The 25437-nt window shown below is 35.4% G+C and overlaps 3 protein-coding genes and 1 long non-coding RNA gene across 11 annotated transcripts; 1 reads left to right on the forward strand and 3 right to left on the reverse strand.

Moving 5' to 3' along the window:
• Window positions 1-25: 25 nt before the first annotated feature.
• Window positions 26-9074, reverse strand: Aldh-III (Aldehyde dehydrogenase type III). 5 transcript variants are annotated; one of them, XM_068288680.1, is made up of 14 exons: window positions 8923-9071; window positions 7372-7546; window positions 7237-7278; window positions 5916-5989; window positions 5671-5729; window positions 3777-3957; window positions 3490-3711; window positions 3268-3431; window positions 2964-3194; window positions 2700-2897; window positions 2421-2536; window positions 1180-1315; window positions 952-1102; window positions 26-232 (listed from the first exon to the last, which is right to left on the reverse strand). In XM_068288680.1, exons 2-14 carry the CDS (start codon window positions 7433-7435, stop codon window positions 212-214), a joined length of 1659 nt encoding a protein of 552 aa, XP_068144781.1. In that variant the 5' UTR covers window positions 7436-7546; window positions 8923-9071; the 3' UTR covers window positions 26-211. The 5 variants fall into 5 exon arrangements, with proteins under 5 accessions (XP_068144781.1, XP_068144780.1, XP_068144779.1 ...); XM_068288679.1 differs by lacking the exons at window positions 26-232; window positions 2421-2536 and adding exons at window positions 488-694; window positions 1801-1916 and having other exon boundaries at window positions 943-1102; window positions 8923-9074; XM_068288678.1 differs by lacking the exon at window positions 26-232 and adding an exon at window positions 488-694 and having other exon boundaries at window positions 943-1102; window positions 8923-9073.
• A 1870-nt stretch (window positions 9075-10944) lies between these two features.
• On the reverse strand, window positions 10945-21915 carry wech (tripartite motif containing 71 protein wech). Of its 4 annotated transcripts, none has more exons than XM_068290572.1 (6): window positions 21858-21915; window positions 20517-20964; window positions 18320-18699; window positions 16281-18246; window positions 16067-16219; window positions 10945-16001 (listed from the first exon to the last, which is right to left on the reverse strand). In XM_068290572.1, the coding sequence occupies exons 3-6, from the start codon at window positions 18592-18594 to the stop codon at window positions 15831-15833; spliced, it is 2565 nt and encodes an 854-aa protein (XP_068146673.1). In that variant the 5' UTR covers window positions 18595-18699; window positions 20517-20964; window positions 21858-21915; the 3' UTR covers window positions 10945-15830. The 4 variants fall into 4 exon arrangements, with proteins under 4 accessions (XP_068146673.1, XP_068146676.1, XP_068146675.1 ...); XM_068290575.1 differs by having other exon boundaries at window positions 20517-20828; window positions 21858-21891; XM_068290574.1 differs by having other exon boundaries at window positions 21854-21871.
• On the forward strand, window positions 21386-22665 carry LOC137577179 (uncharacterized). The gene is made up of 3 exons (XR_011032375.1): window positions 21386-21478; window positions 21783-22107; window positions 22183-22665. It is a non-coding gene; the product is annotated as an uncharacterized lncRNA (long non-coding RNA).
• Window positions 22666-23142: 477 nt separating this feature from the next.
• Window positions 23143-25346, reverse strand: Coop (Corepressor of Pangolin). The gene is made up of 3 exons (XM_068290578.1): window positions 24991-25346; window positions 24088-24872; window positions 23143-24020 (listed from the first exon to the last, which is right to left on the reverse strand). Exons 2-3 carry the CDS (start codon window positions 24338-24340, stop codon window positions 23209-23211), a joined length of 1065 nt encoding a protein of 354 aa, XP_068146679.1. The 5' UTR covers window positions 24341-24872; window positions 24991-25346; the 3' UTR covers window positions 23143-23208.
• Window positions 25347-25437: the final 91 nt, after the last annotated feature.

The following is a 25437-nucleotide window of genomic DNA, read 5'->3' on the forward strand; positions in this document are numbered from 1 at the left end:
AAATTTAAATGATTCGATTAATACATTTGAGTGTTTTATATATAAAAAAATCACTTTATTTTTATTATATTGCAACTAAATAACAATTACTAAATTAAATGTAACGAAGTATCCAAAGCTTTTACATCACCCACCGATATGCGTATTTTGTGTGTTTTTATATATAGATATATATGTATATATAAAAGTATAAAAAGAATTTAACCTTTAATCAATTGTATTCGTCTGATGTCTGAAATATAAATTGGTAGATTAACAATCAAATAAGACAAACTAATAACACTTAACCAGCTGCAAAGCATAAGCAAATTTCCCAAACATAGAATTCGACATGTTTTGTGTTTTTTTTTTTTTTTTTTTTTTTTTTTGTTTCATAGGAGTAAGCCAATTCATATATGTACGTATACCTTTAGTCCAATTTTCAGAGGATCTGTGTGCGTGTTGTGTGTGTTAAAACATGAAAGCCCCACACAAAACAAACTATGACTACACTTATGCATTTATTGCAAAAAAAAACAATTCCAAATATATAGATATTTATATATATATATATGTGTATGTATGTATTTTTATGGAATATAAAACAATCCATATCCACTGGTATCCCACATGGTGCAAAAACGATTTTGGATTTGAGGATTTCATGCTGTCATCGTATAAATCTCTCCGTGGACTTCTAACGAGATAATTTCCCCTAAAATGATTCAGTTCGATAGCAGCAGGAAATAGTGTATGTATGGATTAGGATATGTCAGATACATGTAAGGAATTAGGAGTTAATTTATGTAAACCAAAAATGAAGTCGACGAGTGGCAAGCAGGTGGGCGAGGCCAGACAGTAAAATGTGCATACAGATATGAGAGATGAAGAAATTTGTTTGTATTACATAGACGGCATAGGAGAAGTGTAATTCGCATATTGGACAATGCAACAGCTATGTACCTTTCTTACCTGTATGAAATAGTTGACCAGCACTGATACACCCACACCCAGACCGAATGCCAGAACATAAGGCAAATGCAGATTGGGCAATGGGCGGCGTTTTCGCAACAGGAAAGCTAATAACGAACCCTTCTGATCCGAATAGGGTGGATAACGGGCTCTAAAAAGAAACAGGCAAGAAATAACATTTTAAATCATTAAAATCTAGGATTCTTTTTCAGTTTTTTGTTCACTCACGAAGCCAATTTCTCGCCAATAGCAGCCAGATCTTTGCCAAGGCATGATTTTTGATGTGAGAATGTATCGAATCCATATTTGCCATGATAACTGCCCATTCCACTCATGCCGACACCGCCAAAGGGTAAGACATCAACTGTTAGGATAATTCGGAAACTTTAAGTAACTTGATAGTATGGCTGAATATTTAAGATAATTAGTTAATATAAATAATTGCTTCTTTTTTTGTTAGATTTCGCACATCACCAAGCTTAATAAAAGATACAAAAGTAAACCTTCTACCATAAGCATTACACAATAATTAAATAATACATTTTATCAATTTATATAATTTATATACATATGTACTTATACTTAAGAATCTTTTGAATTTTGCTTTGTCTTTGAGTGCTCTGGTGTTCTTGGTGCTAGGATATAGATAAATCCGTGTAAATTAATTTCTAATTTCAACTGTGCTAACTACTGACTATATTTACTATGGGTAGAATACATGAAAAACCATCAATTTTAGAATTCAAATGGAATTTAACTGATGATGATTTTTCAACTCTACTAGTAAATAAACATTATTTTGATTAGTTTTTATTGAAGTAAATTCTATAATAAGCTTATTGCAAATACCTCCGCAATGCATTAATGTTTCGTTGCTGCTGAATCCGCCGCTTGTTGTATTATTCTTGAACTGTTTAATTAGCTTACTCGAGTTTGAAAACACATAAATAACAAGTGGTTTTTCTCTGGTATAATAGGTTTATAATAAAGAGTTTGGAGGGGAGTAAAAAGATTAAATCAATTTGTTAGCAGATTTAAAATATTTTAGATTCAAAAACTAGAATTGCAAGACAAACACAATGAATGACATCAAGGGGGTAAACAAGTAAAACTGGAATGACAAGTGTATGCAGTTGGTTGGGGTAATACGTTTGGAGGGGGGAGCAGAGCAAAATTTACGCTTTTTTTTTAATTTAACCATCACCAATAATACAATATTGAAATATTTACAATAGGAGATCTGCAATTAGAGGCGTATAGGGGCTTATTCAGAAGGGGAGTTAACCGCAACCGACAGAGAAAGAGAGAAAGAGCAAAGAAAGGGGGAGGAGAATTACAAAAATATATATACAACAGTTGTTGGCCAGCCAATCTCTAGCTAGCTTTGGTTAAGGGTTTTAATATCGCATTGTATTTTACGGTTAACCCATTTGCCGAAATTCCATTCAAATCCACCATTTGATTCTTACCGGCATAATGCATTATTGTGTCATTAATGCACGCTCCGCCCGATTGTGTGCCATTAATAAATAGATTTTGAACTTCTGTTTCCGATGTGAAAATATATAGGACAAGTGGATTTTCTCTGCATCGAATCGGAGATGTTGGATATAAAAATATGAAAAACAACCGGAAAGAGGTTCGCGCGTAACAGACAATATGTATATGGGTTTTCAGTGTGAGTGTGGATAAATGATAAGAGATGAATGATTGTGACCTCAAATTATTGGTCCACTCGACTGTCATACCTGGCATTGATAAACTTAATGGCATCATAGGCATTCTCAACTGTGAAAATAGGCAAGATTGGTCCAAAGATTTCCTCCTCCATAACAGGATCCGTTGCTTTGACATCAACCAATATGGTGGGCTCAATAAAACGTTCGCTGGCATCATATTTACCACCCAAAGCCACACGTCCCGATTTCATCAAGCCCAAAAGGCGTCTAAAAGAAAAAGCATTTGTGCTGTAGTCAATTAATTCTATAGAAAGTCTTAAAAATTAAATTTACTGGTAATTATTTTGATTGATGATGCGACTGAGATCCGGACTGCTTTGAATATTCTCTCCATACCACTCCTTTAACACATCCTTGGCCTCAACAATGAACTTCTCTTGCATTTCTTTGGAGCAGAGGACATAATCTGGAGCAATGCATGTCTGACCACAATTGATCAATTTGCCCCACATGATGCGTTTGACTGCTGTGCGCAAATTGACCGATTTGTCGATATAAACGGGGCTGAAATAAAGAGAGAGAGAGAAGGGGATAAATGAGTTTTCTCAAAGAAAAAAAGGTTTATGCGGGTACCCACCTCTTGCCGCCAAGCTCCAAAGTAGTAGGCGTCAAATATTTATTGGCCGCAGCGTGAATAAGTTTACCCACTCGTGTGGAGCCTGTGTAGAAAATGTAATCGAAACGTTGCTGCAACAACTCAGCAGTTTCGCTGGGTCCAGCACAAACAACTGGATAGCAGTCCTAAATGGAATAAACACTGTAAAATTGCTCTCTATCAATTTTTCGATTATGATCTTACATTATCCAAATATTTTGGTATAACATCGGCAACAAATTTGGCACAATTGGCGGCTATTTCACTGGGTTTGATCACAACACAATTTCCGGCAGCGATCGCCGAAGCCACGGGCACCAAAAGCAATTGCAGTGGATAATTCCAGGCGCCAATGACCAGAGTAACACCAAATGGTTCCTTATAGATTTGCACATCATCCATCAAATTGACAAACGATTTGGAGGGCTAAGACAAAACAGAAAAACGTAAATATAGTAGAAAAAAGTGGATGATATCTTATCTTAACTTACCTTCTCTGGTTTGACCCATTCCTTGAGATGATAGAGTATATGCTTAACATCATTTTTCAATATTTCTGTTTCCACAACCAAACTCTCCTGCTTGGGACGACGTAGGTCTGCTTCCAAAGCATTTATCATATCATTTTCATGCTCCTCATAGCAGCGCAACAGATTCTCCAATTGTTTGCGTCTGGGAAAAAGATACAGAAAAAAAAAAATGAAATATATGTACATATACATATATAAAAATGATGACGAACCAGAGACCAAAACAAAATCAATGCTAATGTTAATGCCGATGCTAATGCCGTTGCCGTTTGTCGAGATGTCACGCCAAGTCAAGAGTGACGCTCTCTGATCTCAAGGTCAATGCTAATTTGCCACACGCCAAAAAAATGCTATGCAAGATGCTCATCTCTGGCCAAGAGTGACGCATCCCATTCACAAAAAAACGGAAAACCATTGCCGGCTTATTGAAAGGACCCCCCTTAAATCAGATTTACATACATATATGTATATCCTATACGTCCCCCAATCCCAATTTACTTCAGTGTTGACCATAATCATCATAATTATTTAAGCCATCAAACTGTGCAATGATTTGGCATAAAAGCAAATAATTAACGTATGATATTCAATAGACAAGAATTCGTTTGAAATTATTAGGCAAATGTATTTAAATTATAGACAGAGCTAAACTCAAAGCTCTCTATAACCTAGAACACGTAACAACACAGCCAAAAAGACTGAAAGAAAAAGACCAAAAATACAAGCAAAAAAAACCAAAAATTTTAAAATAACCATACCGGAAGCTATTATTGGAGCTCCAAAGTCTCTTCTACCCTTGAGGTTCTTTAAACGTTTATATGCAATATATATATTAAAATGTTTCGCATGTTAAAAATAATTCTATGAAGCTAAGACAAATGTCTTAGAGGGAAACTGCATTCAAAAAATATTAAGTTATTATTTAAGACTGTTGATAAGCTCCAACTCCTCCAATAACCCCCTCCCCACATGACTAACTTAAACGACTGTGAAAAAAAAAAAAATTCAAAATAAAAAGATCATGAAATTAAATGGCCAACAGCAGCCTTGGTCCGAGTCTGAGATTCAGAGATTCTTCCGTACTTCCGTTTCCAAACGTCAAGAGCGCGTGAGTAGACAAAAATAAAAAGAGATCAATCCGTTGTCAGTAAAAACCAGTTACTCTTGCCTTAATTGTTGTTGTTTGTTATACATTAGTTGCTACATTTATTCAAGAATTCGTGTAGAATAATTGCAAACTTCAAAGTACAAAAGGCAAATACAATGAAACAAAATGAAAACATGGAAAAAACGACAAAGTTCGCTGAAGTTAAATCGAAAAGTCAATGGGGTACACAGACTTTGTCCCTGGAGAGACTATTAAAATGGGATCAGCTGGTTCTGCTTTTGCTATCTACAAGTGTTTTCCACATTCTTATCACTAATCACTAAGAGAAGCCACAAAGTTCAAAGATCTTTAGTTTCTTTCGTCTATTTTGGTTGCGTGAAAGTTGGGTTTTGATGTAACAACGGCAACAACAACAAAAAAGGCAATTAGCTTGCCACAAAATATTGCAGGCAACAAAAAAAAAAAAAAAAATACATTTGCTGTAACCACAGAAGAAGACGAATATAGTTAACCAACTACCTGGTGTTACCTGGTTACTGGTTACTTGGCCAATCTTCAGGTTTTTTTAGTTGCTTCCACACCCTGTATACTTTCGAAGAGAGAGGGTATATACGACACTAAAAAAGCCCAACTATTGTCAAATTTATACACGATAACACACAGTCACTATTGCCCTCTATCAACAGGTGAACTTTTTATTACTTTTGTTTTGTTTACTTTATATCTTCAAATATTGTGAAAACTTACCGAAAGTTTATATCCCTGCTCTTGCCGCTGGCGAATGCCGAACGAGCCCGTTGCAGTGTCTGATGGAGCAAAGCGGGGGGCGTGGACACGGGTAGGAGGCAGAACCGGGGGGAAAAAATTACACAAAAAAAATATAAATAATAGTTAAAATCCAAACGAAATCAGGCAAAATGTTCATTACGTGCACAAATGCAGCAGTTACAGTTACACACACACAAACACAACAATTTGTAAACAGCACTCACATCATCAAAAGTTGTCATTATGTCAATATTGGTATCGGTGGACGGCGTTTGCGGGGGCGACGGGTCTTTTGTGTCTGCGAAAAATAAAAGAATTTAATTTGAGTCTCTCCATCTCACTCTCTCTTTCGTTATCTCCTATCTTGCATTCACTTGTTTGTTATTAAAATTATATACTTTTTGATTATGACGACAGGCGGGTGGAGTGAGGTGGAGCCCCAGCGGAAAAATATCAAGCTTTTTTTTTTTGTTTTTGGAATTTACAGCCGCACGAGATAAAAATTTAACAATTTTTTTAATTTCGGCGCTTCGCTCTTCTTCGATGTACAAAAACAATTTTTTTTAATCTTGACGAAAAACTCCGCCCGCACAACCTTTCAATTTGAAATCAAAAACAACAATAAAAAACACAAAAAATAAACAAAGACAAACAAAAACAATAAAAGACAAAATCGCGTCGAACAAAAGAGTCGAACTCCGACAAAGGAGTTGAGCTCGAACAAAAGAGTCGAACAATTGATGCCAACGGCAAACCAATGAGGCCAATATCGAAGTCGGCAAAAACGCACTGTTGGTCACACTACAATTTAAAATCACCTGTTGCCGATATTCGATTTACCGATACTTCCTCGCACTATGCGGGCAATTCAAATTGTTGCTTGCTTACTCACAATTTTCCTTAATTTAGATATGTTTATTTCATTTGTGCCCCAGTCTACGTTGGTGTCCTTAGAAATATTTAAATTGTGTCGTTTGTTAATACACACCTTTATCAACAGAAACGCCGGCTAGTACTGACTTAAAATTTACTTAGAGCTAACTAAATATATCAACTGCTTGTTATCAGCTATTTATGGGTACATACACATGTATGATATGAGAATGTGTGTAATTTACTATAGGAAACGCACCGATAAGAAACCAAATGTGGCAAACGGCTGCCAAACATTTTAGTTTGATGGGCTAAAGATTAGAGGGGATTTATATCGAATAATGTTTATTGTTTAAGCAGGTCCATCCACAAAAGATTACTAAATTTTAGCTAATTTTCGTCGTACACCCATCGGAATAGATAAAGGATGTTTGCTGCATTTCAATTACAAACTTTTAGTCATCTAATTTTTGATGTTACTTTAAATAAAATTTATCCGGCTATTGATTTCTTTACTATATTTTCGGATTTGGATATTGCCTGGTAACGATGACTCAAATGCTTTGCAACTGATAGCGTCCTATGTTGGAGCCACAACAAAATAGTCAGCATGATGGGACATATTTGGAATTGATTGACTCTTACCCTGTACTTTAATGTCATTCGACTTACCAATATTAATTACGGTAGTTTGATCATTGCCCACAACTGGAACTGCAATAATAAATGCCACCAATTTGGTTGCAACAAGTTTTGATTTGATTTAATGTATCAATATACACATAAATTACTATTACTATTACTTACCATCTGAATTTTCAGGTTTTGTGTTGCTAGCCACAATAATTATAGGTGTCTGGGATGTAGGCATTTTATATAAACATATATGTATTTTTCTGGTTTGTAGCTAATAAAACTGGTTCGTTGCTTTTAATACAAATTGATTAGCAAACTTCCTTTCAATACATAATCTATAGAAATACTAATAAACCACATTTAATTTACAGAACAATTATATGCAGATATAAATGAACTGCAAATATTCAAATTACACATAAACTTTGCCAATGTCAAGTTAATTTCTTGGGAAAATCAATGACATGTACAGATGTTTCTCCTTCGTGACATTTTCTGATATTGTCCTTGGTCTTGGACATCTGTTTAGTTTCACAAACAAAAAGTATTGCCAATATAATTTGACTTTAAACTTTGTTTTAATTACGCTAGGCCATTCAGAGTCGATACACAAACTTATTCGAGGCTGATTAGCACTTAGTCTTGATACAGTGGGTTGGATTTGGCAGAAAAACGAGCCATAAATAAAACAAATACAGTCTAATTGAGGTATTTGCCGAAATTTGTATACTCAGCGAATTTCTAGTACATACATACACGGCGGATACGCAATTTATTTTGCTTAAAATCTCCTATCTTTTTGATAATATCTTAATCTATTTATTTTTATTATTAAACACCATTCAAAACTTATAAACGATTATTTGAATCTTTTTCATATATTGCAATCATGGCGTATACGCAATTTTTTGTCGAAAGTCGTATCTCTTACAGGCTCTGAGCCAAAGATTTCCTTATATATTGCAAAAAGTTAGATCTTTATTTTATCACAAGATCGTATATTATAAAACGTTATCGAAATAGTAAGAAATCAATTTAAATAATAATTGCAACCTTTATTCTTGACACTTTAAGTTATTTTGCCATCCGGCGTTTTGCTAATTTTTAAATTAGAATAAAGACACTTTAAATATAATATTGTAGCAAATAACACAACTTTGATAGACTTTGTTTTTTGTTTGTCGGCTTAAAAAAACCTTACTTTAATGCCTTTAAAAAGCTATCGTTAAAAAAATTTTAAAAAATAATTAAGGGCACTGATGTTAACATGTTTATAGTTCTTGTTGGTATACCCTAATTTCGAGAGTATTACCCTAATCACTAATCACAAATTCACTCCCACTGATTAAAAATCTAAGTTAAGAAAAAGTCTAACGATACGCGGCAAACTTTCTACATAGTCTGACGTAGGATCACAATTCAAGTTTTGAAACATCACAAGTAAAAAAACATGTTAGCCTCTAAATAATACACATTTTTTATTGCTTTCCAATATCACATTATTAGCATCTTAAAGTTGCAGTTGGAAATTTATATTTAGAATTCATGGTGACAAGTTACTTAGCACAGTTCGTAATCTTTAATCTATCCGTTTTGATAAGAGAGCAACAGCCAAATCAAAGGCCAATCGTGGACTGAACTGGTGTCCAGTGTCTGAAGCCGCGGACCAATGCACTCACTCGACAAAACAAAGCAAAAGCAAAACTAACAACAAATTATTACATAGTGTTGGGGGCTCTGACGCGGTGGCTGGTTTCGGTCCAATTTGTATGCACATCGGGCTTCAAAAAACGTATTGAAAACAATCTTCAAACGCACGCACGCACCAAATTCACATGGTTTTTGGTATTGGATTGCCAATTCGATTTTCGTATTGGATATTCACTTACGACGTTGCGACGCGCCAACGTTCAAAACACGTCTGTGGCTTATTTTTTTTTTTTATATTTTTCTTTGGAGGGGGCAAAGAGGCGTGAACAGGTAATAGCTAATTCAAAACCAAGCCTACCCCTCAGACACTCTCTCTCTCTTTCTCTCTCTCTCTCTCTGTTGCCATAATTTTCATACTTTAGATAGTTTTCAATTGCACAAAACTGGGCTAGGTATTGAGCGCTTTTCCAGTTTTCCTTTTTAATCACTTATGGAATTTTCAAAAATTATACCAGTTTATCTGTTGCAAACTAAAATTCACAATTTTGAAAGCTTTTGCTTTCAACTCCAGGTAACACTCAATTAGTCTAATTTATCATACTGAGAGGGTATTTTAAAAACCATCTTCATACATTTTTTTGGTAATCATTTTTGACATTTCAAAGCAAAAATTATATGTTATTTAAAACAAATATTCTAATGATTAATGATGATGATGAACACTAAAAAGCATTCATATATTTTCTCATTCAGAGGCTAAAGATCGCATTTTGTTTAATATGGTTTGTTTACTCAGTCAGCTGAGACTTTAACAGACTGACTGGAGAAGTTAACAAATAATAATAATAATAAAAAACTAATACAAAAACCGGTTACTACCTAAAAATTGAACAACAAAAACAATACACAATATACTCGTACAAAGTTTATTTCTACTTAAGATTATTTTAACATTGCATAGGCGGCAAACCCTGACCATGACCAATACCCCAGACCTCCACTAGACCCCCAACAGTCATGCGATGACTCTGAGAGATCACATCGTGTTTGCTTTTAATTCCATCTCCAGGTCCAGGTCATTATTTAGAGTATGTAAACATTTTTGATCTAATCATAAGCCATTAGAAATATAATTAACTATATAGTGCTTTAACATGGGCGTAGTCAGGGGATCTGTTTCATAATCATCGTCATCAATGTGAGAGACCGCTTTTGTCTATAAATTCACTTTTATTATTGTCTCCCCGGCGTCATTTCAACTGTTGCTCATTATGCCCCGCTCACACACATTCCTATTCCAGAATAGAAATGAGCAATTAGCTCATATCTCAGACAATAAGGTAGACAATACTATATACATTTGTATGTACTTGGTAGTAACAATGCAAGTGCTTAGTGTTAATTATATGAACATTATTTTTGATCTATGAGTTGCTATATATACCTTCCTACATTGTTTTGCAGAATTCACGAAATTTCGGTTCAATTGCGTCACTCAAACAACAACTCAAATTTAGTGGAGCGCTTCAAGTTGCAATTCCACGTTAAACAGTTTTCCTTTTTCTTGGATATACCATGCACCCACAGGATAAAATGGTATAATACTGCCATCAACATTTATGTAACAGGCTCTAAAGCCTAGGACTACTGTTCGGCTTTGATCTTTAAGAGTAAGTGCCTCCAAATTTAGTATGTAGGCTGTTTAAGTTTTAAAATGTTTTTGTCGGACTTTGTAAATTCCTTTTTGAAAAGCTTTGGCACTTATTATCCATTAGTAAACTTTTCAAACCAACAAATTTTATAGAACTCTGATCAATCAGAACCAACCGTACCAAAAGTATGTATATAATTGACCGTTGGGTAAGCTAAGAGGGATGGTCTGTGTTTATTCGATGAGTTGATTTGATCTTCCTCTTTCACTTTAAGCTCGGTAATTCATAGTCGTTGTAGTGCTTAAGTTAATTATTTCGAAATCAAAGTGGTAATTAATAGGCAAGGTCTGAGAATGTTTATTAGTGCTCCAACTAGATCAAGTGGAAACCAATTTTACCGGTTAGAAGTAACTAGATAATAAATATAAAACGCAAATTGAAATGTTATTAGTGTATAATTTATTATTAAATATGTTATAAAATTTGTTTATCGTATAAAATATACTCTTACTCTTGTCCCACATAGAAAAATGACCATACATTATGTGTGTTGTGTGTGTGTGTTGTGTGAGTGTGTATGTGTGTTATAGAAATTTTGTAGTTGTTGTTTGACAATTTGTTGCAACTTGCAACTGCAACTCGTTATTTTTTTGTTTTTTCTTTTGGAATTATAATCCGTTGCTTGATCTTGATTCTCTTCTTAATATAGTTATGAATGTATATATATGTATATATATATGTGTGTGTGTATGTATGTGGGTGTACCTAGTACATGCATGATTTGTTAAGCTTAAAGATCATTTCGAACTCGTACTTCCTATATATATATATACATATAGACTATATATATATATATATATATATATGAGAAGGTATTGTATTGTATTGTATTCCGTATTCGTATTTTATATATGCCAAATTATATAAGAAATCGTAGAAGAAATTTTGGGTTGTTGCTTTTTTTATTCTTGCTCTAGCATAAGAGAGATATATAGAGTATATATGTATGTATGTATATGTCTAAATGTATATATATATATATGTATGTATGTATATATGTATGTGTAGGTGTAACTATTTATGATGTAGGCATATGTATGTACGTTATGGTTAGATCATAAGTTTGCTATAGTATATTGTTGGTTTCCTTTTTTTTAGGTTTTTTAATGCATAAATCAGTTTTCCCCCAAATTTAACCGGGTATCCGGGTATAATCGTCCATCCGGCCAGTAACTGACCAAACATTTGTTAGCTTCATTCAATTAAACAATATTATTATTTTTTTAACCTTTCTCTTTCTGTCTCTTTCTCTCTTTTTATCTTTTTTCCATACTTTTAGCTGATCTGTTGTGGTTTGCTTTTCTTTTGTTTTTTGTTTCTTATCAATTAAATTTGTACTCTTTTTGTACTCAATTGCTCCATATAATTATTACATATGTAGGGGGGAAAGGGCGTGGGGGGGAAGTTTTTTGGGCGTTTAAAGGTTGGCAGAGGTATGGGGGATGGGTTGTAGAAGAAATGTACTGTGAAGTATTTTTTGAACTTAACTTAAATTTTTGTAAATTAAATAATTAGCATTTTTCGTTACTATTTTGCTCCTTTCATTTTCTTGCTTTCCCTCTTTTTTTTATGTTAAAAAATGTTGTTTTTTTTCTTCAAAATTGTATTTTGATATATATATATATAAGAGTTGTCTGGGTTTAGCATCGTCAAATCGATTTATTTAGGTATATATATAAAAAATGTATGCATTATAAATATGTTGTTTTTTTTTTTTTTGTTCTGCTGCTGCTGAAGTTGATTTTTCTTTTTCTTATGGGTTTTTCCTCCTTGTTGCTTCTTAAGGTCTAGCTACATATATATATGTATATATATTTTATTATATATATGACAAAAAATTGAATACCTGATTTAAGTTTTGGATTCGTTATTTTTAGTATTGTTTGTAAGTGTGTGTGTGAGCATTTAGTATTTCCTTTTATATTCATCTTTTACTTGTGGGAAAGGTTTTATTTTGGAATATATATTTGAAAAATACTTGTTGAGTTTTGTGTTTTTTTTTTTTTTGGTATGTTTTTTGTTGTTTAATTAACTATTAAGCTGAATGAGTGTATGTATTGTGTGTGTGTTTGTGTGTGTGGTGGTGTATTACAATATTTATATTATTTAAATGTTACTTAAGCCTTTGGCTAAATTGTTCAGTATTCTTTTAGTTTTTGTGTTAAACATAATTTTTTTCTTTGTTAGTTTATTAGATAGATATAGATATATCTATATTCATCATCATATATGTATATATATATATCTGTTTAAATGCTTTTTATTTTGAATTATGGCATTGGTTTTCCCTTTCTTTTTTTTTTTTTACACAATTTCTAAACTGTGGCTTTTAGAAAACGGCGTTCATTTTTAATGATTTTAGTATTTGCTTACTTTTTTGTTTTGTTTTTTTAGTTGTTAGTTTTGCTTTTAGTAAATCTCACACATATATTTTAGTACAAGTATAAAATATGGCATTGTTTTTTCCTTTTTTTTTTTTTTGTTTGTTGATTTATGTTTTGCATGTTTTGTTGATAGAGAGGGAATAAAACGATTTTTGATGATTTGATGATGATTTGAATGATGATTCGAATTTGATTTTAGATTTGATTTGATCGATCACAAAGAAATGAACGGCGCTTCATAAAGTAAGGTCGAAAATGTTGTAGAGTTTCAGTTTCAGTATGTCGGTTATGTTTTTTTGTTTTCGAATTAAAAAATGATATTACACTCTAGAACAAGAATGAGGAAACTTCACTTAGATCTAGTCATCTCTTTTTTTCCCTAGGCTCTACTATAAACCAAAAAAATTAAAATTATTTAATTTTTGACTTGTTTTAGTGGTTCACTTAAGGTTCCTCATATATATATATGTATATATAAGTATGTATATGTATGTGTATGTATATATGTTTCTTTGTTTTCTCATATTATTCGTCAATTATTATATTTAATTTTTTTTTTTTTTTTTTTTGTAGTTTTTGCGCATTTTATGCATGTTGCTTTTTTTACGTGGAAGGAGTGTGTTTTAGCTACACAAATTTATCTCTCACACATATTCTGGTACTCTCTCAATCTTTCTCTCCATATATATCCATATATGTATATATATATGCCGATATCTTTGTAAAAAACACAAATACACAGAATTGGACAAAAATTCAAAGCAAGATAATGTTAAGGTAAAAAATGTATATATAAAAAAAACATATACATACATACATATGTATATATAACTTGGTTGCTAATACAATTCATTTTGTGTGCATTTCGAACGCATTGCAACTTATGGACAAGGAAAAAAAATTTTAATTGAATATATAGAAAAAAGATTTGCATTTAGTATTCTCGCTGATTTCGATTGATTTCGTCAGTTTTTGTTTCACCATCTACATTCTATATATTTGAGTATATTTATATGTATGCATGTCTTGTATATATTGGTTCTATATATCTTTAATTCGGCTAATTTATGCATTGACTTTTTAATTTTTTTTTTATTGTATTTCTTTTTTTTTTTTTTTTTTTGCTTGCGAGGAACATGTCACCTAAATATGTATTCAATACGTTCATATTGCTGCTGCTCCTTCCTCTTTAACTATCGCTCGATCTATTTGCAGATCTGTGGAAATATATTCATAGCTCTAAACTCTACTAAATGCTAATGAACACATTGAGTCGAAAAATTATGATAAATTTTTTTTCTTGTTGGTAATTTTTGCTAACCTTTTTTCATTTTCTCTCAGGGAATGCAATCCATAACTGAAATGCAAACGTTTCTATATTAAATTAAAAGTTGAGTTGGCTTGCCTAACGCTTGGATTCGCCTGATAGTAACTAATAATAATAATAATAATAATGTTAATTATAAACAAAATCTGTTCACGTTTTAGTTTTTTGATGTTTTTTTTTTTTTTGGATGATGCATGGAAATGTCAGTTAAACTCGGTTTAAGCTATGCCCCATGAGTATAGATGAATCTGATGGCTGTGTCTGTGTGTGTATTGTGACTGATGCTGATCCTGATCGCAATTTATGTCTATATATGTATATGCTATATATGTATGCTATATGTATTGTATTGTATATGCATGTAAATCTTTGTATGTTTGATGTATGGTATGTATGGTTATGTAAGTTTTAAGCTACGTTACGTTAAGTTTTTTTTATATCTCATCAATGTCAATGGCAATTTTTATATATTATTTTTTTTGGCTTGCTCCGAGCATCCATCATACCTACATATATATTATATATGCATGTATAGGTATATATATATATATATATATGTATATATACATATATATATCATATGGTAGATGTTTCAAAAATTGCCGCAATTCTTGCTTGTTTTGTTTTGTTTAAGTTAATACTCAGTCTTTGTTTAAAAGTTCAACCAAAAGTCAGCGGGCTTCTTTTTTATATTTACATATATCCGTTTTTTTTTTTGTTTTGTTTTTTGTTTGTCTCAATCCTTTTACAAAGTTTCGTACTCTTGCTCAGTCTCAATCAATAAAACTAATTATATATCAATAAAAAAAAAATCATACAACTAAAAGACCATAAGACAAATACACAAAATGAAATTAAAAACAGAAAAAAAATTAGATTACACACAACTATATAGGAAACTAATACGAAAAATTTTGTAATACCATTTTCTCTGTGTCTCTCTCTCTCTCTCTCTCTCTCTAAGCAACCCCATAAAAAACGCAAAACCTGCTTTCAGTCTAACTAACAGGTAATAAATATATATATCTATATATATATTCTTCTAGTATTTATTGTGTTTTTTGCTTTATCCTTTCGTTCTTTTACCATCGTTTGTTGCTAACTGTCTACTGAGAGCGCTCATTGCTTTCTAATCCTAATCAAAATCCTATGTCTATGTCTAATTTCTAGTGTTCCTGCTCTTGCTCTGGCTAATGCTCTGGTTGGTATGCTGCTAGTTGGTTGGTTTTTTTTTTTTTTTTTTTTTGATTCTATATTCGCTAGATATATGTATGTAATTACCAAATTGGTTTCAAGTTTGTGTTTTGTTTTTATAACTCTTAAGCATTATCGAGGTAATCGTTGTAGCACTTATGCTAAAAATTTTTACTAATTTCTCATCATCGTTTTTCTTAATGTTTTTTGTTTGTTGGCTTTGTTTGCTTGTTTGTTTCGGTCTCTTCAGTTTCTGTTAAATGTTTCCGTGTTTTTTGGATCTGGTGTAAAATATGTTCTAAAAACTGTTCAGTTTTTGGTTGTGTCTACACACACTGACAGTCATTTTCAGTGGAGTTCTGTTTAGAATACATGCACAAACCTCTTATAAGGGTTAGACCCTTCTTTCGAGTCTGGCGACAGTTCAATGAGGAAAACAATGCGGCCATCTGGCATGAGGGCCACATCGCAAGTGCGATCCTTTTCATCCAAAGTGGGTGGCATTAATGGATTAATAGAAGGACGAACTTCGATCTATTTAAAAGGGGAATCACAAATTAATATTTTCAAGCACATACTGTATATATTAATCAACTTACATCCCACATAAAGTCCAGATTCTGATTGAAGACTAATATGCGTTGATTCTTGGAATCAGCAACTATAATGCGACCTTCATCGTCACAGCACAGGCCAGAGGGGCGATTGAACTCATGGAAGCCTGAACCCTCATGACCTTTAACCGACAATATCTGTTGTAAATAGATAAGGATTAGTAAATTCTTTAAGCATTCGCAAATGATATAAACTCACATCATTGATATCTGGATCGATTAGATATAGGCAATGATTATCAAAGTCCGAGACTATAATATTGCCAGTTGGTGTATAGCAGACGCCACGCGGAGATGCTATTCCCTTTGTCTGTCCATGATTGTCGAACACAATTTGGCGTATGAATCGTCCCTCCGAATCGAATTGTTGTATGCGATGATTCCTCGAATCGGTGACTACGATTTGTCGTCGTGAATTAACCGCCACATCCCAGGGATATTGGAATTGGCCATACTCTTTGCCATAGCTACCGAATTTTAGAAGAAACACTCCGCTGGCAGTAAAAATTTGCACCCGATGATTATCTTTGTCGACGACTATTATCCGATTATCTACATCTACACAGATACCGGCCGGCAGATCAAACTCTCCATTACCCACACCTTTGCGTCCAAATTTGAATTTTAGTGAGCCATCCGGATTAAAAACTTGCACTCGATTATTGCGACGATCGGAGACAAGAACATGTCCCATTTTGTCCACACACAAGCCCCAGGGGCGGCTAACTTGACCATCTTCGTGACCTTCGGTAGCGAATGATAGGGATAATGAGTTTGAATTACGCACTTTCACCAAATCCATACAGCCTGGAATCGCCTGAGTTGTACGTGGAGCGCTGAAGTGTAGGCCAGGAGAACTGCGTAAACCATTTAATTCCCAATCCAAGGCAGCGCTTGACATACCACAGGCACTTCCTCCTCTAGTTGGTGGTTGTGCCTGCTGTTGTTGTTGTTGCTGCTGCTGCTGCTGTTGCAATATAGGCGATGGAATGCGAAAGCTGTTGTCTCGCAATAAAGGACGACGCACTGAGTTCGATGCCACTGATGAAGAGGCCGATGCAGTGGAAGCCACCACATTCAAGGGATTGCTAACCATGCCAGCAAAGGCAGATACTTCAAGGGGTAAACCATTGCCATTACTGGATACTATGGGCATATTCTTATCGTCCACCAGTATAACGCCACCCTGATTGCGTATATCCTGCAGCAGACTATAGTCCGGTGGGGCAAAGGCGAATACCTCCTGCTTTGGCTGCAAATCCTTGTAGATGCCAGCAAATTGTTCCATCTGCCGCTGGCCATTTGTCAGTTTCATGGCAATCTCAATTTGATCCATTTGACAAGCATTATCGGCCACCTTGCTAAGCATATCCGAAGTTTCCGAAAGACCGGCCAATGCGGACTTTAAACCAGCCATCTGATCATGTAGAATGGCCAGACGACGCTGACGCAACTTTTCCACAAAATCCAACAAGAAACGCTCCCGATCCTCTATGGCTATGATGAATTGACGGAAAGCCTTGCGTATGTTGTCGCTCAATTCGCTGCAATTGCGTTCGATTAGGCGTATAAAGGCCAATGCCTTGTCAATGCTGCCCTTGATGCATCGTGTGCCCACCTGGCTGCTCTCAATGGCCCCCTCTAGCTTCTCTTTGGAGCCCACCATGAAACTTTGTATGGAGGCATAGCTATGCTCCTTATGCTCATGCAGGGTACAACACTGGCAAACCAATTTCCGACAATAATCGCATACATAGCGCAGCATCTCGTTGTGTATGTCGCATATGAAGTTCGAGCTGGCCGGCGACTGGCCGTTAACATTAGTGTTGGAGTTGGGCATGGAATTTACGCCAACTCCCATTGTGGGCGAGGCGCCAATTGGTGTGGGCAATGAGACAATCGAATGGTTGGAGGATAGTGGACTATTGCGATGCTCGCGCAGACAATCGTTACACATGAATTCATTGCATTCCAGGCAACGTATCGAAGCACTGACCTCGCACCATCCACAACTGATGCTTGAATTATTCGATGATTCGGGTGACATCTTTGGTTGATTGTGATTCCGTGGACCTCCGCTACCAATGGGACCTATTGTGAAATCACCATGGCTATCAAGGCCTCCAAGAAAATTATTAATAAAAAAATCTGTGCGTGGCGGTGAGCTGAAATGCCATTAAAGCAAAATTATAGCATTAGCATTGATTAGGGGTTGATATTTGTATGCGATTTGCTTACCTTTGTCCCACATTTGGCATTAGGCTACCCACATTTAGATCCCAAGCGGGAAATGATTCTAATATTCCGGCCAGTAGGCGTTCTGATGAATTGCTGCCATTGCTGCTAATACTACCGCCACCGCTGCTACCGTTGGCATTGGCCATGGTGGAGCTAACGCCCACACCTCCAACACCAACTCCACCGCCTACTCCTACTCCACCCACATTCGAACCGGGCGTATTGCTGCTAGCCATTTGTTGCGGAACCGAATTGTTTGACAAGAGTTCCATCATAAGAGATAATTGAGATCACGTTGCTTCAGCTTTTTCGTCTGGTCAATGATGATGTTGTTGATGACGACGACAACAGGGTTGCGTGATGATGGTGGCACTTTTCCGCTACGGAAAGAAAGTTGCAAAATCCAAAAATGGAATTTTTATTTTTAAAGAAACTGCGTTTGTAACGCGATGTTGCCTGATGACGAGAAAGATGCAAACTAAATACTTAAGAACCCGAGCTAAGCATTAAGTAGGCCAAAAGGAAAATTGGGTACATGATAAACACACACACACACGCATAGGACAGCTGCATCTGCAACGGCATCTGCTTAGGTAGTCGGGGAAAATTCGATCCCTTAAGGAAAAGAAAAAAGGATCCGTCGTTGTGCCGTCCCGAATTTGAGCGCACAGCAGGTCAGAATTTCATAGATCTTTTTCTTCTTGCACTATTAACAATTGCATCCTGGCATATCCTGCTTAAAGGAATCCTGGAAATTTGCAGTTATTTATGACCATTGTTAAGTAGAATCTATTGCGACTTGGCCATTAAACAAAATGGCGAATGATTCTTTGAATCAGTTGATGGAAAATCAAAATAAATACATCAATATGAACTACATACATATATATGTACATATGTATGTATAAAATATATATATGCATACAAACAACCCCCAACACCCTGCCCCAGCTCTACTCCCGCCCTTCCCCTTCTCTTAACTTCAATGCGCAAGCGGCTTTTGGGTGGAAGAAGAAAATAAAACAACAAACTGGTTGCCATCTTCTTGAAGACGTTGCCCCCACCACCGACCCCGACCCCGACCGACCGACTTTCAACCCCTCACTCGACAACAACAGGACAAAAAGTGGATTTCAACACCGTTTCTCTAACTACACTTAAAGAAAAAACAAAAAACTGTCGTAGAAGGATCAAAAAACTTGTTTCTATGTTTTGATTTTGTAATTCGAGTTAATTTCTTAGCATAGGTAACTTTGGTAAGTAGGAAAACAAGAATATCTACTAAATATAAAATTTGATATCAAATGGGGTATTTTTCCTTAAAAATGTTTTAAATTTACAATTCGAATGATTCTTCAGGAAGAAATTCGTTGTTATATAGGAGGAAATCAAAATTATACTAATTAGTTTAATAAATTTTGGTTGAAATTATGTCCAATTTTACCTTACTGTGAATCCGCCACTTAACCAAGATCTTCAAGGACAATGTTCTGACCCGTAGAATGAAAATCAACTGAATTCTTGCCTTATCGCGTTTGGATTTATTTTTGTTTTCAGTTTCTAGGATATTTTTGTCGAGATGTTTTTTGGTGCAGTTAAAGAAAAATAGAGAAGAAATAGAGGAAGAACAGGAAGAATAGAACCCACCCTTGTGACCATCGAATATTTCCATTGAAATAAGTCTGCCTCGAAATGGGAAAACAACAAAACGAAACAGAAAAAAAACCCAAACGGCAACCAAGAAGTTGAAGTCCTTTTACAAACACTCATACACTTACACACACACACACACACATTGTGTGTATACATACATAAAAGATACGTGGCGGGGGTAGCAGGATAGGGGGGATGGGGAAAGATATGTTGTGGACGTGCAGCTCTAAATACGACGCAAAACCAGCAAGGGATGAGGTTGAGGGTTGATTGTATTTATACGAAAATGTAAGTAGGTGGTGTACACACACACACACAAGCACACATACTAAATAAAACTACTAGAAAACTCTGAGAAACATTTGAGACAAATTGCAAAAATCTTCTCTCACTTGACATTTCATCTTAAGATGACAGGATTTTGAAAATCAATATGCAATGTGTTAAATCTTCGGACCTGTATATCTTCGACAAATTTTTCTTGGGCTATAATCTTTTTGCTTGTTGTTTGTTTTGGGGGCTTCGATTATTCTCTCGTACACACCTTTTTTTGTAGCAGCCTCATGCAGCAAGCGGCTGGTAACGGAACGGAACTGCACACCTCCTCTTCTTTTTGTCGTCTTGTTGTTATTATTATTCCAAATGTTTGTCGTTGTTTTTATTGTTATCGATATTTGTAATGTTTATGTTTTATTATTTTGATTTTTATTATTTTTTTTTTTTTTTTGTTTGATTTAATCAGTTCTTGTAGTTTGTGAAATTCCTCTTTAGAGAGATTCGTCTTAGGCTTAATTCCGTTTCAGTTTTATTCGCTTTTCATTCCTTCGATGCGACATTCGTGTATTCCTTTTTCCGACTAAAAGATACATTCGATTAAAAACACAACATAATACGGATACACGGTGTCTTCTCAGTGGCTGCGGTGCGTCTCTGTGTGTGTGTGAGTGCTCATCATATACATATGTATGTATGTATTTACGGTATATGTATGTCTAAATAAAACACAAAAAAAAATTAAATAAAAACCCAAATGTATCTCGCAGTCAGTTTTTGATTTTATACTGCGCGCGCTCCAAACTCTCTCGCTCGCCTTTGATTATTCTCTCTCTCCCTAGCTTGGTCTCTTTTTCTCATGCACATGCACATCCATTTTCTGTTCTCTTATGATTGAGCCCCCCCCTTGTCCAAACGGAACAGAATAGTTTATTATGTTTAAGGAAAGAACATGATATTTTGAAAAAAAAAAAACTATTTGGGAAATTAGTTGATATCCAATTCGTACATTGTGAATTTTAATTCAAAATTTCTAACGGACACACATATCATGGCGCCAACAAATAACTTAAACGATCACCATTACTAGTAGTCATAAAAGTAGCATTTTTCAACACTATACACTCAAGTGGTTAACGTAAATAAAACCGCAATTAAATTTAGTCGATTATATTAATTTTGTTGTTATTTAAAGACTATGCGTAAAATATGAACTCGCAAAAACTAGCAAGGGTATTTGGGATTCATCATAGTCGTAGTTTGCTAGAAAGTCGGCTTCTCTCTCTCTCTACTTTTATCTTCTATTTATTTTCACTTATTATTGCACTGCAACGCACCCCCTCACACTGACTTCATTTCCTCCCTTGCTTTCTTCACGCACTTTTATTAGAACTTTGTTGTTGTATCGGTCTAGTTTTTGTTGTTTGCGGTAAACTTTGCGCGCTTTTCCTTTTGTTGTTGCTGCTGATATTCCCTTCTGTTCTTTTTACTTGAGCATGCGTTTTCCTACAACATTTTTTACATTTTCACTTTTCAGCTAAACTATGTACATTTAACTGAATACGCAGAAAGAAAATTTAGTCTAAGCGCACTTTGTTTTAATATTACCCACTTTTTCACCAAATAAGCAACCTTCCCGCACGCATTTACAAATTGGAACTGTAAACTGAAACTGAAAACTGAAGCCAAGCCGGAGCAACAACAACATTGGTTTGGAATTGACCTCGAGTCGACTTGTACATACCCTGTTATAACATAAACCGTTACATGAATTAGAAACAGTAAAGCAACAAAACAAGCCAAATAAAAAGTCATACATGTATGTATAGCACCTGCGCTATTAAGTCTGATTAAGCACATATGTAAGTATATTCTAAAAGAGTTCTTTAATATATCTGTTGAATTTACTGGATGTATGTACATACTTTTCTTTCAAGAGTACAGGGTACTAAAGAAGAACAACTAAAAATGCTAGAGAGCGGGAGAACGTGAACAAAAAGAGAACTAGAGAGAGGCCAAATTAATGGCGCATGTGGCGCGAAAATTTGGAGTGTTTCTGTTGTTGTGATTGTGGCGCACAAAGGAGGAAGAGAGACACCACCAACAACACGGTGACAATCATCCCTAAAGGAGAAATGGAACTTGTTTTCGTCTGCCCTAGAGAGCAGGATCAGGCTCTGTTCCTGCTCTAATGCACTGACAAAAATTAGCGACGGCTTGAAAAATTCAAATTTTTAACGTCCCAATTTGACCATTTGCTCAGGTAGATGAAAGAAAAACGGTCAGGTGGGCCTGCAGGTAGACAAATGTACATGTAGAATGTGTAATTATGCTGGTTCTGTTTATTTTGTATGCGTTAGTGTGCCTATTTTCAGTATGGGATTATTTATGTACTAAGCCTGTACGAAAGTTGAATTTGGTGGGCGATATTTTGTTGGAAACAAAGTGTTTTTTCAAATATATGTACATACATATGTATGTATGTATGTTTTTAAACAATATGTCTTCCAATCTTCAAATATTAACCGTAACATTTGAAATACGTTTCTAATCTAAAAATCTTAAACGTTCTACAGCGTAACTGAAACGAATTATATCGCACATTATTGTTGTTGAAATAAAAACAATACAACAGAATCATTATATTATTTTAAATAGGTTAAAGTAAAATAGCTTTTTTCTAAGAATGGTTAGGCACATTTTATAAAAGGCAGTTTTTCATAAATAAAACAAGTTTTCAAAAAAAATAAATTTCAACAATTCATTATTTGATTTTAACAGGAATGTGAATTTTTCAGATGATCGATCCTCAAAGATTAAGTTATTTAGTTAGTCAGTCGCCTTCTTATAATACTGTAAGCTATGCTTATGTTTAATATCTAGACTTAGGTAATTCCTTTTCTCTGTTATATATGTACCTATTAAGTAATGTATATAATTCTAATTAAGTATGTTTCAAGATCTTAGCCAAATTCCAACTCTTCGATAAGAACATTTTGTAGCTTCTGACGTACTCTAAGCTTACGTCGTTCGTCCTGTAGCTTCTGTAGAAATGGCATTAAACTGAGCAAAAACATACGATCGGCATCGTTATCCTCCTGTGGTTCGGTATTGGTGGCTGCATCCATGCTAATATACTTAAAGGGCAAATCCGATGTGACTACGGATGTGGACGGTGGTCGGGACGCTATTGTAGCCGGCTTCGTTTCAGTGTCACTGCTGCTACCACTATTATTGGACTTAATCTTGGACAAAGGCATTGCCATTTCCTCATCATCATCAAGCACTTCAATGGTGAAAACACCGGCATCTGGTGTGGTATTCTCTGAGGCGGCATCTTCATCAAAATCGTCATCGTCGTCTTGCTCCTCCTCCTCCTCCAGTTTAATGCGTTTGCTATTGTTTTCCTGATCCTCTGGCTGATACTGGTTTTCGTTTTCTCGATTCTCAAAGAAACAACTAATATCCGAAAAACTTGGTTGATGCATTTCCGAATCATAGCTATCGCTGAGTTCACAAATTGGTTCAGTTGCCAGCATTGCATCATATTTGGCTCCACGCGTTATATTATTATTTTCGCTCCAATTGTTTGGTGGATACTTTTTGCTGCTGCTACGCGTCTGACGCATTATATTCTCATGGACAGCATGTTCCATGAAACGCATGTCATTGTAAAAGCGCCACGAAGAGGGTGTCTCATTTGAAAGATTGTTCCGTATGTAGACTTTGCGGAAATTGTCACGCAAATGTCCCCACTTAATGCGACAAATATCCGCTGAAATTAAGTAAAAACAAACGATTAGAAACGGGTTAGAGAGAACTGAGACGACATGTCTGCACACCTGGAAGATTCACATCCTGACCAACTTCAAACCAAATTGGTGTAATATCGCTACGCTTCTGGCCGCTTCCATTGTTTCGCAACCAAAGGATGGGGCGACGCGAAACAGAAGCAATAAGACGTTTAACTGTTTCTATGGGCAACTTTGCAGTATTCGTATAGGCCATGGAGGGAACAACAGCAGCGGGCGACAAAGACGAAGACAAAGGCGATGGCGACGCCGATGACGATGACGCATGGTTGTAAGCCATCATCGAAACCTCTGCTACTTTTGCTGCTTTTGTGGGGTCTTTTCTAACTCTCTCTCTCTGACTGTGAGCGACTTGCGCAGCTCAAGCACTCAACCAGCACTGAGAGATCACGGGCGAAATTGAAAACCACGACGGTCTCGATAGATATTGCGGTGGCGTTGTACGGTTGTGTCGGGTCCAACCAGTTTACGTGCCTTTTGGGCTGAGAGAGAAAGAGAGAGACAGAGAATGATCGCAAACACAACCAACGGCAACGGCAACAGACCTCTCCCTCGGTCTCTGTCTCTCTTTTGGTATTATCCGGATGTGAAGCTTCCGCTGTTGTAGTAGCCACAGAGTTGCTGGCTTCAGTCTCGTGTTTTGTACGTTGGTGTTTTTGCTCTTTACGGTTATTAACTTTACTTTGGGCCGTAACGAATTGAATATGCGCTGCTAAAACTAGACTCTTCTCGCGTTTGCTTGTGTATTTGTGTGGCTGTCGACGTTGTCTTCTTTTCACCTTAGTTAAAGAACCAATGGGATTTTCTATGTCCATCTTTAACAGGTAAACAGGTACATTGAGGCAGAGGTCCTTCCGACCTTCATATATATGTATATATGTACATACATACATACATACATAGGTTTGTATTTACTTTTGCAAATGTACTTACATATATGCTGTACACAGAGTACTGTAGCGTACTTGTTGCGCTTTGTTTATTTTTATCGAAAAAAAACTGGATTTCACTACGGTCGGCTGGACTGCTGCCTTGGAGAAGATGGTGGAGTGAACGTAAAATATTCACGCCAGTGAAGCTCACATACCTACGCCTGCAGATGTGTGTGCGAGTGTTCAGATGTGTGTATGTGAGCAGAGACTTGAGCTCCAGTTAACTTTGTTTTGCACGATCACGATCACAAACCAGCGATCCCCAGTCCCAGTCCCAGTCCCTACCTTTCTATCTCTATCTTTAAGAATGTATGGGCGAGCGCCTTGTGTCTGTATGTGTGTTTGTTTGTGAGGTAAGCATTTACTGGAAAGAAAATTGCAAGCCAAGCAAGCATTTTAAATTCTACGACCGGCCGACTTGACATTTGATCCTGTTTATATGCACACA

Source organism: Drosophila tropicalis, unplaced genomic scaffold (genome assembly GCF_018151085.1).
Source record: "Drosophila tropicalis isolate 14030-0801.00 unplaced genomic scaffold, ASM1815108v1 contig_593, whole genome shotgun sequence".
Lineage (NCBI taxonomy): Eukaryota > Metazoa > Arthropoda > Insecta > Diptera > Drosophilidae > Drosophila > Drosophila tropicalis.

What these genes read in the sequence shown, in the direction of transcription:
- wech (XM_068290572.1), bottom strand. Translation starts at nt 18,594, where the DNA reads ATGATGGAACTCTTGTCAAACAATTCGGTTCCGCAACAAATGGCTAGC. An exon ending in TCGATCCAGATATCAATGAT is followed by an intron (nt 16,220 to 16,280) that starts GTGAGTTTATAT and finishes TATTTACAACAG; the next exon opens with ATATTGTCGGTTAAAGGTCA. An exon ending in ATCTGGACTTTATGTGGGAT is followed by an intron (nt 16,002 to 16,066) that starts GTAAGTTGATTA and finishes CCTTTTAAATAG; the next exon opens with ATCGAAGTTCGTCCTTCTAT.
- Coop (XM_068290578.1), bottom strand. Translation starts at nt 24,340, where the DNA reads ATGATGGCTTACAACCATGCGTCATCGTCATCGGCGTCGCCATCGCCT. An exon ending in TCAGGATGTGAATCTTCCAG is followed by an intron (nt 24,021 to 24,087) that starts GTGTGCAGACAT and finishes ACTTAATTTCAG; the next exon opens with CGGATATTTGTCGCATTAAG.
- Aldh-III (XM_068288679.1), bottom strand. Translation starts at nt 7,435, where the DNA reads ATGCCTACATCCCAGACACCTATAATTATTGTGGCTAGCAACACAAAA. An exon ending in AAAACCTGAAAATTCAGATG is followed by an intron (nt 7,279 to 7,371) that starts GTAAGTAATAGT and finishes TTATTATTGCAG; the next exon opens with TTCCAGTTGTGGGCAATGAT. An exon ending in TTGGAGCTTGGCGGCAAGAG is followed by an intron (nt 3,195 to 3,267) that starts GTGGGTACCCGC and finishes TCTTTATTTCAG; the next exon opens with CCCCGTTTATATCGACAAAT.